The 13,604-nt window shown below is 42.7% G+C and overlaps 1 protein-coding gene across 1 annotated transcript in view; it reads right to left on the bottom strand.

Moving 5' to 3' along the window:
* The window catches only part of NRG2 (neuregulin 2), a 63,274-nt gene that overhangs the window by 29,035 nt on the left and 20,635 nt on the right, over positions 1–13,604 (bottom strand). The window contains exon 4 of the mRNA XM_026035750.1: positions 5,141–5,261. Within this exon, the coding sequence (XP_025891535.1) occupies positions 5,141–5,261 (121 nt within the window). The remainder of the gene's footprint in view (positions 1–5,140; positions 5,262–13,604) is intronic.

The raw sequence follows: 13,604 nt of genomic DNA, 5'->3' as shown, positions 1-13,604 counted from the left end.
CTATGGAAACTCCTGTCAGCACCAAGCTTATGAAAATTCCACCTTGTCCATTCCCTAGACTGTGAGAATAATAGTCAAACTTGTCCTTGTTTGACTCCATCCCTCTGTACCTAACAAGCTAATTGCAAATACCACTGATGAAACTCATCTGTAATTTTTCTATCAAATATGTTGTTGTTAGAAAACGCTTGATTCCTTCATTTTTGACCAATTTCTTCAGCCCTTTTCCCCTCACACTTCAAAAATGCTCTTTTAGGCACAGAATGAATTGCAGTTAAATAAGCAAAAAAGAAAAAAAATGCAATAATATGATGAGCAAAATAAAGTATCTCAGAAACTACACAAAAACTAAAATGGTTTGGATAATCTATTTCTATGCTCTTTGTGGAGTACTTATTTATAAAAACAGAGAAGCTTATAAACTTTGGCTTCTTGTCCTGAAGCATGGCAGAATAATAAAAATGATTAATTATTCTTTGTTACCATTCAATAATAGCATTATTATTATATTTTTTATGGAAGAAAAACTTTTTCTGTCTTCTGTCCAGCTCTTGATTTCAATCTTACAAGGGATATCAAGTTTCCTTTGCTCCCCCATATCTAAACTAAATTACGCCAAATTAGGTAGCTTTTGTAATGTAACTCATGGTAAAGAAGAATACAGAAAAGCAGGTGCTTCAGTATAGCAGGATAAGAATCTTTAGCAGAAAGACACAACGCACTGAAAGAAGCAAATGAAGAAATGTTTCAGGCATGTTGCTTTTTTGTGCAAAGGCTTGAAAAAAGAAGACTGTTCTGTCATTGTCCCCTGGCCAGTCCCAGATGATCAGGCACTGGAGAGCCACAACAGGTTGAACTCCACAAAACTGCTAATGGAAAGAAAAGAAAGTAACTAGAATAAATGCAGAAGTCTTATTCAGGGCAGGTAATGAAGGAACATTTGCTGTACAGTGGAGTCCAAACTGCAGGGAGAACCACTTCTAGGTTCAAAGAACAGCTCCAACTGAGCTTAACTGTTGCAGGATCATCTTCCACATTCATACATTTCTCAATGATTTACCATTCTGATATGCACATTACACACAATTTAGTGAACAGGATGCACAGAAGGGCCACTTGAACCCCCAAAAGGAAGCTGAGCTCATCATCCAAGATAAATGGCATGCAAAACCCAATGAACTAGTCCTCATTGGTCCATGAGRTATGGAAAAGGATGTGGAGATTTTCACCTCTGATTCAACAGTAGCTCTTTAGCCCAGAGTGTCTCAGGATCATCTGAATACCACTAGCAGCTCACTGTTACCAACATCTCCTGAAAGCATCAGTTTGTAAAACTGCTCCCTTGCCTTCCATGATTATATGCCATGGGATACAACAAGCATGTCAGTCTTTCTCTACTGATACCAGGTTGTGCCAAACACTTAATTTAGAGTAGACTTCTAACTTTCAGGTTTCTACATATTAGGAGAGAGAAATCTTCTGTAAATAATTTTGACCATCAATTCAGGTACTTAGAATGAGGTGTTGCAGTCTCAGGGAGGATTTTAATTTTCAGAGAATTTGCAACTCCCCTTAATAAAACTAATAYATCCATGCCAAAGGGACATTTCTGTGGCTGTGTAACGTATGCCTTATGCTGGTCAAGTCAGTAAAGTCAGTGAGGATGGCACAGATTCTAGTACCATAGAGGAGCTGAGCCATGAGCATGAACAACTTGTGATGCAGGGAAGATCAGCCCAATGCTCCTGATCAGCCTGCTGCTCTGAGAAAGTATAAGGGAGCTGGAAACGTGGCTGACTCCTCTTTCCTCATTTCTGTGGAAATCTGAGGGAAACAATATATGTTGGGAACAAAAGTGGGCTTCTATTTTTTTTTTGTTCGTTTGTTAATCTTTTCTTGCTTTTCACTTTTTGTCTGAGATCCTCTGGAGACAAAATCCAGGGGATCTGGTTTACCTGTCAGCAGCTGTAAATATTTTAAGCACAGCCTATCCCAAATGCTGGGGAACTTGCTCTATAAACCTCTTTAAGTATTCTGATTCAGTTCAATTAGCAAGATCCTGGCCAGTCCACCAGCTACTTTTGATCAAGCTTATAAAAGTGTCACAAGAACGTTTAGGTCGGCAGAGAAGGACTGCAACAATGACACTTAGCCTTTTTTTATATTCGGCTAAGAAGATATCAATCATGGATGATGATTGCCAACATCTAACTGAGAAAAAAGAGCATTAATGCTTTGACACACGTGTTAGCACAACTGTGTGGGGCCTGACATCAGGCAATAACAGATTAGAGCACTTTTAAGTGCTGAGAACTCAACAGGATCTAGGATCAAGGACAAGCTCAGAGAGAGATCAGATGCTACTAACTGCCCAAGCACTAGATGCAACTGGAAACAAACCACTCAWGTCTCTTGCACATCCAAGCTCAATTCAAACGCCTTGCAGCTTGGTTGTGTGTGTTCCTCCTGCAAACTCTGAAATTCACTCTACCCAACACACAGCTTCCCCACTTGTAAGGCCTCTCTGAGGAAAACAGTCTGGAGAAAAGTTGAGAAAATCTTCCTGTCAACAAAGCCTCAGGCTCTTTAATTTACTAATGCTGTTGAGTCAATTCTGTATGTGTGTGGTTCAGTAGTTTTCTGGGTTTATGCTGAAAGTGTGCGATATATCTGATGCAGATCACTCTTCTCCCATCAAATTTCCAGGTGGTCTGTTTGTAAAGTTAGGATGACAGGAGAGATTGTATCATATCCAAGTTTCCTTTGTAACTAGCACGTATAGAATTTACTTCAAATTAAAATCAAAATTATGCAAGCACACTCCAAAACAGGACATGCCTTCTGGAACAGTTCCGAATCTATTTTGAACTTTTCTCTGGTGATGAAACTGCATTGTCCAAAGTCTAAAGGAACTATATTGAGCAGGAATTGAGACAGTGGTTTGCAGGCAAAAGTTGAGCAGTTGTTTATTCTCCAGAATTTAAAAGATCAAAAAGAACAAATTGCTGGGGTATAATAATAAAAGACCAGCTGCCAGTTTAGGCAATATCCTTAACAAATCAAGTATGAGCCACTTCAGGAAAACAAATCATCTGAGAGTACAGCTGCCCTTTTTACTCCACAGTGCCAGGGATAGCATGTACAGAAAGAACCTCCTATGCTTGTGACAGCTGGAAACAATGAAATCCAGTTCAGGAAGGTGATTACAGGATGATAGCAGGTAGGGAATAAGAAGCAAGGTCTAACGCTTTGTTTTCTGGTAATTGGTATTCAGAAGAATATAGAAAACAGTGGTATCAATGCACTGGTGCCCAGAATGCTAGAATCTCTTTGTACGCAGTGAAGGAAGATTGGAAGATGGGAAGCAGAGGAAAGAGGCCTTCAAACTTCTGCTGACCTTAACCAGGAACAGTGAAGTAGGAACAATGTATGGTTTTATATGTCTTTCCTTGCTCAAGATGTTCTTGTGGCTCTCACTCAGTCTCTGGCCCCAAAGCATTTGAAGAGCCTGTGTGCAGAAAGAATGTCCTTTATGGTCCATGTCTCTAAGGCAGGGATTGCTGGCGGAAGAAGTTTGGCTATCATTTTACGGGTTTGTGAAATACAGGGTTTGAATATGGGTTTGTGAAACTCCGCATTTTCGCTTCCTCCTCTAGGTGCTCCTCTGAATCTGTATCTTTGCCTTTTACACATACTGCAGTCGCAGATCTCCTGTCTTGGTGAAACCTTTCAGYATGTTTCCAGTTTGTAGAGAGACATATCTGCAGACAGATTATCCATTGTCAGCCTTCATCTCAAGTCTTCCATTTTATTGGGAAACTCATTTTATGGAAAGTGTGATGTTTAAATTATCAGCTCTTATACTTCTACTTTCCTCAATGATTAACTACTGCCTTCTGAAGTCCAGAAACCCTTGGACAGGAGGAGTGGTGGTTCATGTTACRTTACATCCTACGAGGCCTGAGGAGCTGAAATGTTCAGTGAACATCACACCACACAACAGTAGTAGTAGTGGGGTTGGTTGATATCCACGGCAGTACCCCTCAGCAGAGATGGTTTTGGGCCAGGCAGGAAGCAAACATTCCACTCCAGGCTTACATGTTATGGGCATATTGATGCCTGGATCTTCAGGTGACCTCAGGTACGAACTGCATTCACTTGGTGAAACTTCTGAGTTCCCTAGCATGGCTGGGCACTGCCTCACATTGCTACACTGGCTGGGTCCAAACAGGCCCTTCCGTTGTCCAGGGAAGCATCTCACATGGCTCCAGTGGCTCACTCTGCGCAAGCTCAGAGACCAGAACAGATATGTGGGCCTAGGTACATATGGCTCTATCAGTAGCAATTAGACTACGCTTTTCATCCACATCCCACACTAGATATGGAGGGAGAGCCATGAGAGGCTACTGGACTTTTAGGTTGTGACAATTTGAACCAAAGGTGAAAGGCTCTCACATCTTAGCCCACATACTACGCAGTTCCACTTTAAAATCTCTAAGAAACTGCATTTTAAGGATGACTTAACATGTCTCCATCTTTTTATCTTTTTTTTTTTTTTTTTTCCCCCCAGGTTCTAACATTTGAGAGGGGCACTGAAAAAAATGTTGCCTGCCATGAAGGCAAGCATGGAGTGATGAGCAGCTGTATTCTAAATCCAGTCCTGGGCCTGTGAAGTGGAGAAAGGAGAGGTAAGAAGCAAGTCTCAGCAAAGAACTCCTCATGGTTATAGTGAAGGTAGGTGGATGCGCACCACAGAAAGCCCCTCTGCTCTGAGGGGATACACGTCCTCTGGAAACATGGAGCTTTGAACCAGCTTGAGGAGAGCAAGAGGAAAATGCAGGCTCACAATCGCCCCTGACACTGCCGAGGAGAAAGTAAAGAGCGAAAGGAAACAGCAAGACAAAAACATCTTCTCAGAGGAAAGTCAGGAAAAGTGGACTGTGGCATTCACACACAAAGAAGGAAACCATGAATCTTCTCCCCTTCCCCCACCCCTCTAGATTCCCTCTCTAAACCTGCACAGCCTAAACTGCAAATGCCRAGAGACCTTCAGAGCCACCCTCCTCCTGCAATTGCACAGAGATATCCTCTCGCCCAGTCAAACCATTTGCATGTTGATACAAGAACTRCACTCACTTACTTGCAAGACAGCTGATTAATCCCTTCGATGTAGTAGCATACCCCGCCATTGACGCAATAGGACTTGGCTGTTTCGTTGCATTTTCTAGCATGCCCAGACCAGGAGGAGAGAGTTGTAGTTACTGCAGAGAAAACAAACAAACAAACAAACAAACAAAAAAGAAAAACAAACAAAAAAACAAGAAAACAAACAAAAAACATACACACACATATATATAAGAAAGATATATCGTTACTTCCTTTGTTGGGTAATTCTGGTTTCAGGTAGTTCATTAACCAAAGTAAAAGCCCTCAAGTTACACATCTCMACCTGTGCCTTTAGATGAGCGTTCAGCTCTTCAGGTCCTGGAACTGGACCTCTCTGTGCCCAGCAAAAGTAGATGAGCAAGAGAGGAGTTCAGAACATATCCTCCTCCAGGTAATCAACATGTCAAAAGAAATTTGTCATTTTTGTGTCTATGTATGGAAAAGCACCCCTTCCCCCGACCCCCTTGCCCCCCGCCCCTACACATCATGCAAACTTTCATTGGCAGGCAGTAGATTAGAAAGCCCAGAGGGTGTGCTGCAGAGCCATGGAGTCACTGTGGCAGATAGCTAAGTGCATCACAGTATACATCAAGATCCGGGACACAGAAGGGGACATTTCAGTGCTAGGAAGATACTCCATGTCTCTGGAAGAAAAGAGTTTTTCAGAAGCAAATGCCCTCAATTTGTTCCAAGAACAAGTCCAGCATAACCAGGAATGGCACCATCTCGCCCTACCCTTTTTCTGAGTCCTGCTGTAATGGGGCTACCTGAAAAGACCAAAGAGGAACTCAGCATTTGAAGACAGTCATCTCTAGTCTATGCTAAGAAGAATTCAGTCAACATCATTGATGCTTCCTGGGATTCAGATGCTTTTTCAAATTCAGATTTTCTTCCAGACAACTTTCCAAGTATGTAAAGTAGAAAAGAAACTGACAGGAAATGAATGAAATGACAGGAAATGAAATGGAACTCTGCAGGATTTCACTGCAAAACTTGTCTCTGAGTGACTCAGTTAAACCTACAGCCTAAAACAAAGGGTTTCCGTAGGCAAGACAAAGGCTTCTAGGAAGAGAAACATCTAGACTAACTGATACAGGTTAGAAAAATGGTCCAGCTTTCAGGATCACAAGCCTTTCTTCACATCACCAAGAGATGGGTGCTCAAAAGCCTCTGCTTTTTTTCCTGCTGAATGCTTTATCTCCTTGAAGATATTCCCCCTCATATGGGTATGATCTACCCATATTATTTATATCCTGACACTGACAACATTTATATCACCAACAGTGTGACTACTACATATTTACAGTCCCTTCATTCCTTTACTAGAGGTTTCTAAAAAGGAGATCTCCTCTGTCACTTCAAATTTTCATATCATTTTCAAAAAGATGAACAAATTTCAAGAGAGGTTAATGGCTTCAGCCATTAACCAGCTCTTGAATATCTGCCAAGCAGTATTAGACCTACCAGGTCTATTAAACCATCCATGGAAGGGTGAAGGGTCCACATGGACAACCATCATGCCCACTGATTAGAACAGTAGGACTAAAACAGGGACTGCCTTGACACAGGGGTCAAGGTAAATAGCTGAGTCAGAATTGGGTGGGATACACTCAGAACCATGAGGAAAGAAATGAGGCATGGAGAGTCTGCTCTGGAGACATCTGGGCTGCCCTCCATACCTCAGGCAGCCCCTGTGCCCATCCTGCCATGGCAGCAGTCTTAGAGGCTGTGGCAAGTACCTGCTTGTGCTGGGTTAAGTGGGAACCTTAGCACCAGAGCCAAAGCTTCTATTCTCACACTCTGTCTCCTATCCCAGTCCCTGTCTGTTAGATCAGGGCACCCAAAGTTTCCCAACAACAGGCACATCCCAGTACCTTTTAAAGCCTCTCATATTAATGTGATGCTTGGCACATCAACAACCAAAAGTGGTTGTTCTGGCTCTATTCCTTTTAGAATTTTCTCTAACTGCATCAGACCTATCACTCCCTGAATAAACAATTTGTTTATCCTGTGCACAGTAGGAGTTACCCATACCTACACCCATACCTACACACAGTCCAGGGCAGAATCAAGTTTGCTGTTTACTTTGCTTTATCAGATGCATTTTCCAACTCCATAAGGAAAACTTATTGAGAACTGGCTGGATGGCAGAGCTCAGAGGGTGGTGATAAATGGGGCCGAGTCCAGTTGAAGGCCTGTGGCCAGTGGTGTCCCCCAGGAGTCAGTACTGGGCCYGGTGCTGTTCAAATTGTTCATCAATGACCTGGACGAGGGCACAGAGGGCACCCTGAGCAAGTTTGCGGATCATCCCAAGCTGGGTGGAGTGGCCGACACTCYGAGGGGCTGTGCTGCCATCCAGAGGGACCTGGACAGGCTGCAGAGTTGGGCAGAGAGGAACCTCCTGAGGTTCAACAAGGACAAGTGTAGGGTCCTGCACCTGGGAAGGAATAATTCCAGGCACCAGCACAGATTAGGGGCTGACGTGCTGGAGAGCAGCTCTGCAGAGAGGGACCTGGGAGTCCTGGTGGACACCAAGTTACCCATGAGTCAGTAGAGTGCCCTCGTGGCTAAGAAGGCCAATGGGATCCTGGCTGCATCAGGAGGATGTTGCCAGCACGTCAAGGGAGGGAATCCTGCTCCTCGGCTCAGCTCTGATGAGGCTGCACCTGGAGCACTGGGGGCAGTTCTGGGCTCCTCAGTACGAGGGATGTGGAGCTTCTGGAGAGGGTCCAGCGAAGGGCAACCAAGATGATTAAGGGACTGGAACGTCTCTCATATGAGGAGAGACTGAGCGAGTTGGGCCTGTTTTCTCCRGAGAAGAGAAGGCTGAGAGGGGATCTGATTAACACGTATAAGTTGATGAAGAGGGMATGTAGGGAGGAAGGGGACAAGCTCTTCTCAGTGGTGGCCATTGACAGGACAAGGGGCAATGGGTACAAGTTGAAACACAGGAAGTTCCATYTCCATRTGAGGAAGAACTTCTCTGTGAGGGTGACAGAGCCCTGGAACAGGCTGYCCAGAGAGGTTGTGGAGTATCCTTCTCYGGAGGTCTTCAAAATGTGCCTGGATGCCACCCTGTGCCACATGCTCTGGGTGTCCCTGCTGGAGCAGGGGGGTTGGACTAGATGATCTCTAGAGGTCCCTTCCAACCTTAACCATTCTGTGATTCTGTGTGAATTTCAGTTTCTCCTTCCAATTAAGATTAACGGAAATAGAAGCCAAGCTATTATAACTGATGCGCAGGCAGTCTGTACCATTTATACGCCTGCCGCACAGAGGCACATTGCTCTTCAGGACTGGGGAGGGAGGTTGGTTCAGGACAAAAGAGCCCTCTCTAAGTGTGTGGTAGCCCTTGGAGTTTCCTTGCAAGGGTTCTCCTTTCCTATTGCTTGATCTATCCACTTAAACCAAGTCTTAATGACAACTGGCATTTAAAAACAGAGCATAATAGTAAAATCCAGCTTGACAGCATGCATCTCTAGCCCAGAACTCAGTCAGAGCCAGTCTGTGCATGGGCTTGAGGATGTATTTGGGTGGGAAGCTGTAAGTATGGAGGCTGCCGAGTTAGTACAAGCCACCCGCTTTGCTCGGGAGCTCATTTTGGGCTATGGAGGCAAGTCTATGGAAAAAAAGTGCAAAAAGAAAGGTACACAGAAAAAGCAGAATCAAAGCCTGCAGAAAGCCTTCCCCTCTGCAAACAGGCAATTTATCAGCTGCTAGAAAGCAATGATCTGTGGCTCCCATCTGGAAAATGGGAGCCACATTTCCTACACAGGAAATTCTACAGGAAGGGAAACACAAAATCCTACAGGAAGGGAATGTACTCTGGAGTGAGTCTTCCACAAAAAGGGAAAACGTGAAGGATGGTGAGAGAGAAATGCAGCAGAGCCAGGAACCTTCCAGCAGAAAGCACCTCAGATAAAATTGCGTTTTTTATGCCAGAAAAGATGAGCAAGAAGATGGACTGCTGTATGATGATGCGACACCAGACTGGATTACACTACTGACCAGCCAGAGATTCTGTGGGATTCTCATCTGATTTAAATGACATTGTTTCATTTAACTAAATAAAAAAAGGCTTGAATATGATTGGAATGTGAATGTTGTGTACTTCTTAAAAGAGACTTCTCAGCAGATTGCTTAGCTCATTGTTAATATCATTATATTTTAAATATTGTTTTCTGCAAGGAGAGTGTCTTTTCTTGAATTCCAATATCTTCTAAAACTGAATCGATATATCTACAGTCAACTTGTTAGGATCAAAGATGTAGTAAAAGCTGATTAAAAAAAAAAAAAGAAAGAAAAAAAGGAGGCAGTTAGTTAGCCCAAATCCCTGTTAAGAAAAGGGTATCAAATAACACAGGTCATTRTGTAAGAATAAAAGCCAAGCTGAACTTGTCAAACCAAAGTCCTGTCTTCCCTCAGAGAGTGGCCCACAGTGGATGTCTAAGGAAGGATATATGATCAGGGTGAGCATATAACAATAATTTTTTTATAGTCATCTGGGATGAGCAACTCAGAGTCAGCCTTAGTTGGCCACAGTATCTTTATATCTAATAGCTTCTAATGGATTGCTCTGCTATGGATATATCTAGTTGCTGCTTGAACTAATGTAAATCTTCCAACATCCATATCTCTGACAAGAGTTCCAGTGTTATGTACACAGTGTGCAGACATGTTTCCTTTTGCTTTTTTTAGACCTGTCCTTTCCTAGACCTTACATCAGAAAATAAAATAAATAAAAACATCATTCCCTAGTCATTTCCTCTGTGTTTYTTTTTTGCTTTGCTTTGGTTCGTGTTTTTTTCTTCTGTTGTGGCATTACAGCCGCCACCACCAGTCATCTTTTGCAGGACAGAGAGTGCTGATCTATTTAATAATCTATCAGACAGAGACTGATCCCTGCTGTAATCCTTTCTGATGCTGTCTCTGAGTCCCTTCTATCCTCTTGGAGATGGTGAGAGAACTGTGGGCAGATCTCAAGGTATGGATCAGGGTCTTTATGTCTCTATTATACCCATACCCATTCCTAAGGTGCAATTTGAGTTTTGACTCTGACTGAACACAAACCTTGGTCTATTATAGTCCTAAGATCTCATTTCTGTATAGTAACAGTCCAGAGCCTGCCATGCTGCCTGGGATGTCGTTACAGCTGGGATTTCATGTTTACAAGTGGCATAGCTGCAACTTTTTGGGGAACAAGGAGAAAAAGTGCTGCTAGGTTGGAGAGCAGGTGGGACAGCCCAAATGTCTTGCTCTAAGCTTGCTAGGATCAGTATACCCACCTCAGAAAATGTAACTATGCTGGAGATGAAATGTTTGACCATATGTGACTGTATGTCACAGAGAAACACCTTAAAGAGTGAAGCAAAAAAGGCCAAGGGTGATTTCAAGGGGATTCCACCATACTGGTAGAATAATTCAAATCTGATTCAAACCTAAATCCAGTTTAAATTGAAACTGGTTACAAAATTCCTGCAATGTGGAACAAGGTCTGGAGCAGCTTGCTCATCAGCAAGTCAGATCTCCAGTAGGTCTGGAGCAAAGCAAGAAGGAAATGACAAGACAAGGGCTGGAGGAAGAGGGCTGCCTCAGATGCATATAATTGCAAAAGAGACTGAATCCAGRTTCTATTATTGCTGTTACTCATCTATTCAAAAAGTATAATGTTGAATACACACATGAAAGATTTAGAGCACTGTGGTCATTAGGAGCATCTACTCACCACAGAACATGTAGATTTCCAGGGATTAATGGTATTGGTGAGGCATCAGAGATTATAGCCACAGTTACCAACACTGCTATATTGACTTTCCTTCACTTAATCCATCTACTCAGAAAGGCCATTAATGATCAACAGGAAATCTTCTGCAATTTGTTCCTCACACATCATTTAAGCTTTGCAGAAAACTCAGCAGTCTACTCATAGCAAGCTTCCTCTTCAGTCTCCAAAGAGTTAATTAATACAGCTCAAACTATAAATTATGCTTAATTTTTCACAAACTACAGCTACTGTTGAGCAAAGCATGGAGACAGCGATGTTTTAGAGTTGATTTTTGCTGCTTTTTTTTTTTTTTTTTTAAATAGAGTTGACTGGTGGGTTCATTGAGTACAGACACTTTGCACTTTCAATATTTAGACATTCAGTTAGATAAATGAGCTCAGCTGCTCAGAGAGTGTATACAAATTGCCTGCTCTGTATATACCTCATGTACTTACTGATAAAACACAGAATTGCCAAGGTTCCTCTCAACCTAGTTCTTCCTATCCCTTGTTAGAACATGTTCAAGGAGGTGTCTGGCCAAGCTTTTGCTAAAGTTGTAATCCTGGAGCAATTCACACTAAATCCATGATTTACACTGATTAATATACTGAGGGCTTGTTGATCCTAACCATTCTCTTCATGGGACATTTTTGTACATCTGGAATGGCACTCTCTTCTGCCAATAAACCTGAATGGAGCCTGGATACTCATTATCAAATGCTATCTGAGAGACTGAAAGGGCTTTACACACAATCAGAAAGACCTGTCCAGTTAGGGGCTCACCTGACAGATGATGGGGCAAATCTACCAYTAAGCAGTCTGCTCCTGTATGTTTATTCATTTGGAAATTCCCCAGTATTCACCTCTCCATTTTACTGATAAAGTTATTGCTGGATGAGGAGATGTGATCAGTGCCTTCCCAATTCCTGAGTGGATCAATACCTTCGGTAGCTGCAATACAAACGCCAAACTGCAGAATATGCAGTTCAGAGCAACATTTCACTGGTCCAAATGACACTCATCTGCCATCCTCACTGTTTGGGTGTCTCACAGAGAAGCAAGTTTAAAGGGGATAAACTACTGTTCCAGTACTGTTCCAGTGTTCTACTGTTCCAGTAGAATGTATAGCTATTGCATGGGCAAATTCCTACATTAATATAAAGCTTCCAGGTTGAAACATAAATCTCCAGGTTGATCTTTCCAGTTGTATGGAGTTGCCCTTCCTAGCCTTTTTTGCTACCGCCAGGCTTCCAGAAAACATCCGATAGTACTGTAATATTCTATTTTCTTGAATTCTCATCATCAATTGCAATAGCAGCAACATGATACTTCAATGAGCGGATTTGTTCAACAATGTAAAAAGCCTTTTGCAGGGCCAGTGCCAGAACAAATGTTTTGCAGGTGGGACAGTCGAAATGCAAGAAGTGAAACACCATGCCAGAATCAAACAATGGAGGCAGAAATACAACCCAGATAACCTGCGGTATCCTGTTCTTAACACTAATTATACAGCCTCTTCTTCAAGGGGATGGTTCCAGTTCCCTCCTACATTATATGCCACCCATCCATCTTCTACTTTACACTGCACTGCGAGTGGTAGTACAACATATCCTTGCTGCAATGCTTATTTCAAAAATGAGCCATGTGAAAAGTAAGTAATGAGCTTGACGTGACACTAAAACAGGCATGCCACAACTCTCTGTGCAGATGGACAGCAAGATCTACAACACGTACACCTTGAGGTACCATGCTTGTGTGCAAGCAAACCTCACCCAGTTATCAACCACACCTCCAGCTGCGGATCCTAAATTTAGAGTTTAAAACTACCTGAACAAAGGCCACACCAGGATTTATTTTCAGTCTAACATTAAAAACTGGTCTGTCTGCATATCCCTTGGCAGACTGACTTGCATCTGTTCTACCTTTGCTCTGGGCAGGGTGGACTCTCTTTAGGTCCAAACCAACAGCACCATGTTCATGTAATATTGTTAGCCCTAGGAGAGCATAGTGTCTTCAGACTGGAGAGACTTGGAGTGCACAGAGACTGATCTGCAAAATAATATGTCTATCTACCATGGTCAATAAAAAACAGGTTCCAGTAAAGGTCCAGTGTGGATTTGAGAGGGATGAAAGGAATTGATTGAACCTTATTCTCACAGTACATTTTGCTGTGGTGTGTACTTAGGCTTTGATTTAACTAGGTGTGACCACTTACAGACCACATCACAGTACAGTCATTGTAACCATAGCCTGCCAGATCTGTSTCATGTGTAAGAGAGAAAGTCCCAGGGTGCAGAATATAAAGAAAGTATCCCCATCATCAACCATGTTTAGCACTGGGGAATACAGTAGAATGGGAGAGAGAGCATGAAAGAATYCAAAAGGAAAGGTCTATGCATGTAGTCCAACAACAGCATGAAGATGACAGCCAGTAAAGCTGTGGAACCAAACTGGAGAGCTACACCTAACTGGAGAAAGATGGATTTTCTCATTCACCGTCATGGCAATTTTTAAAAGTGACTTCAGAGATGGCTTAGGATCCCCAGTGGTTGGATTAAAGGGCCAAGATATCAACACGCTACAGGACCCAGCTTTCATTCAGGTTCTTCATAGATTACCCCCATGTCCTCATGTTCCCAATACAATTCAGCACYCTCTCTCTCCTGTCCTTTCT

The sequence above is a fragment of the Nothoprocta perdicaria genome, unplaced genomic scaffold (assembly GCF_003342845.1).
Source record: "Nothoprocta perdicaria isolate Ctin4 unplaced genomic scaffold, notPer1 scaffold_166, whole genome shotgun sequence".
Lineage (NCBI taxonomy): Eukaryota > Metazoa > Chordata > Aves > Tinamiformes > Tinamidae > Nothoprocta > Nothoprocta perdicaria.
This window is presented reverse-complemented; position numbering and strand designations above follow the sequence as displayed.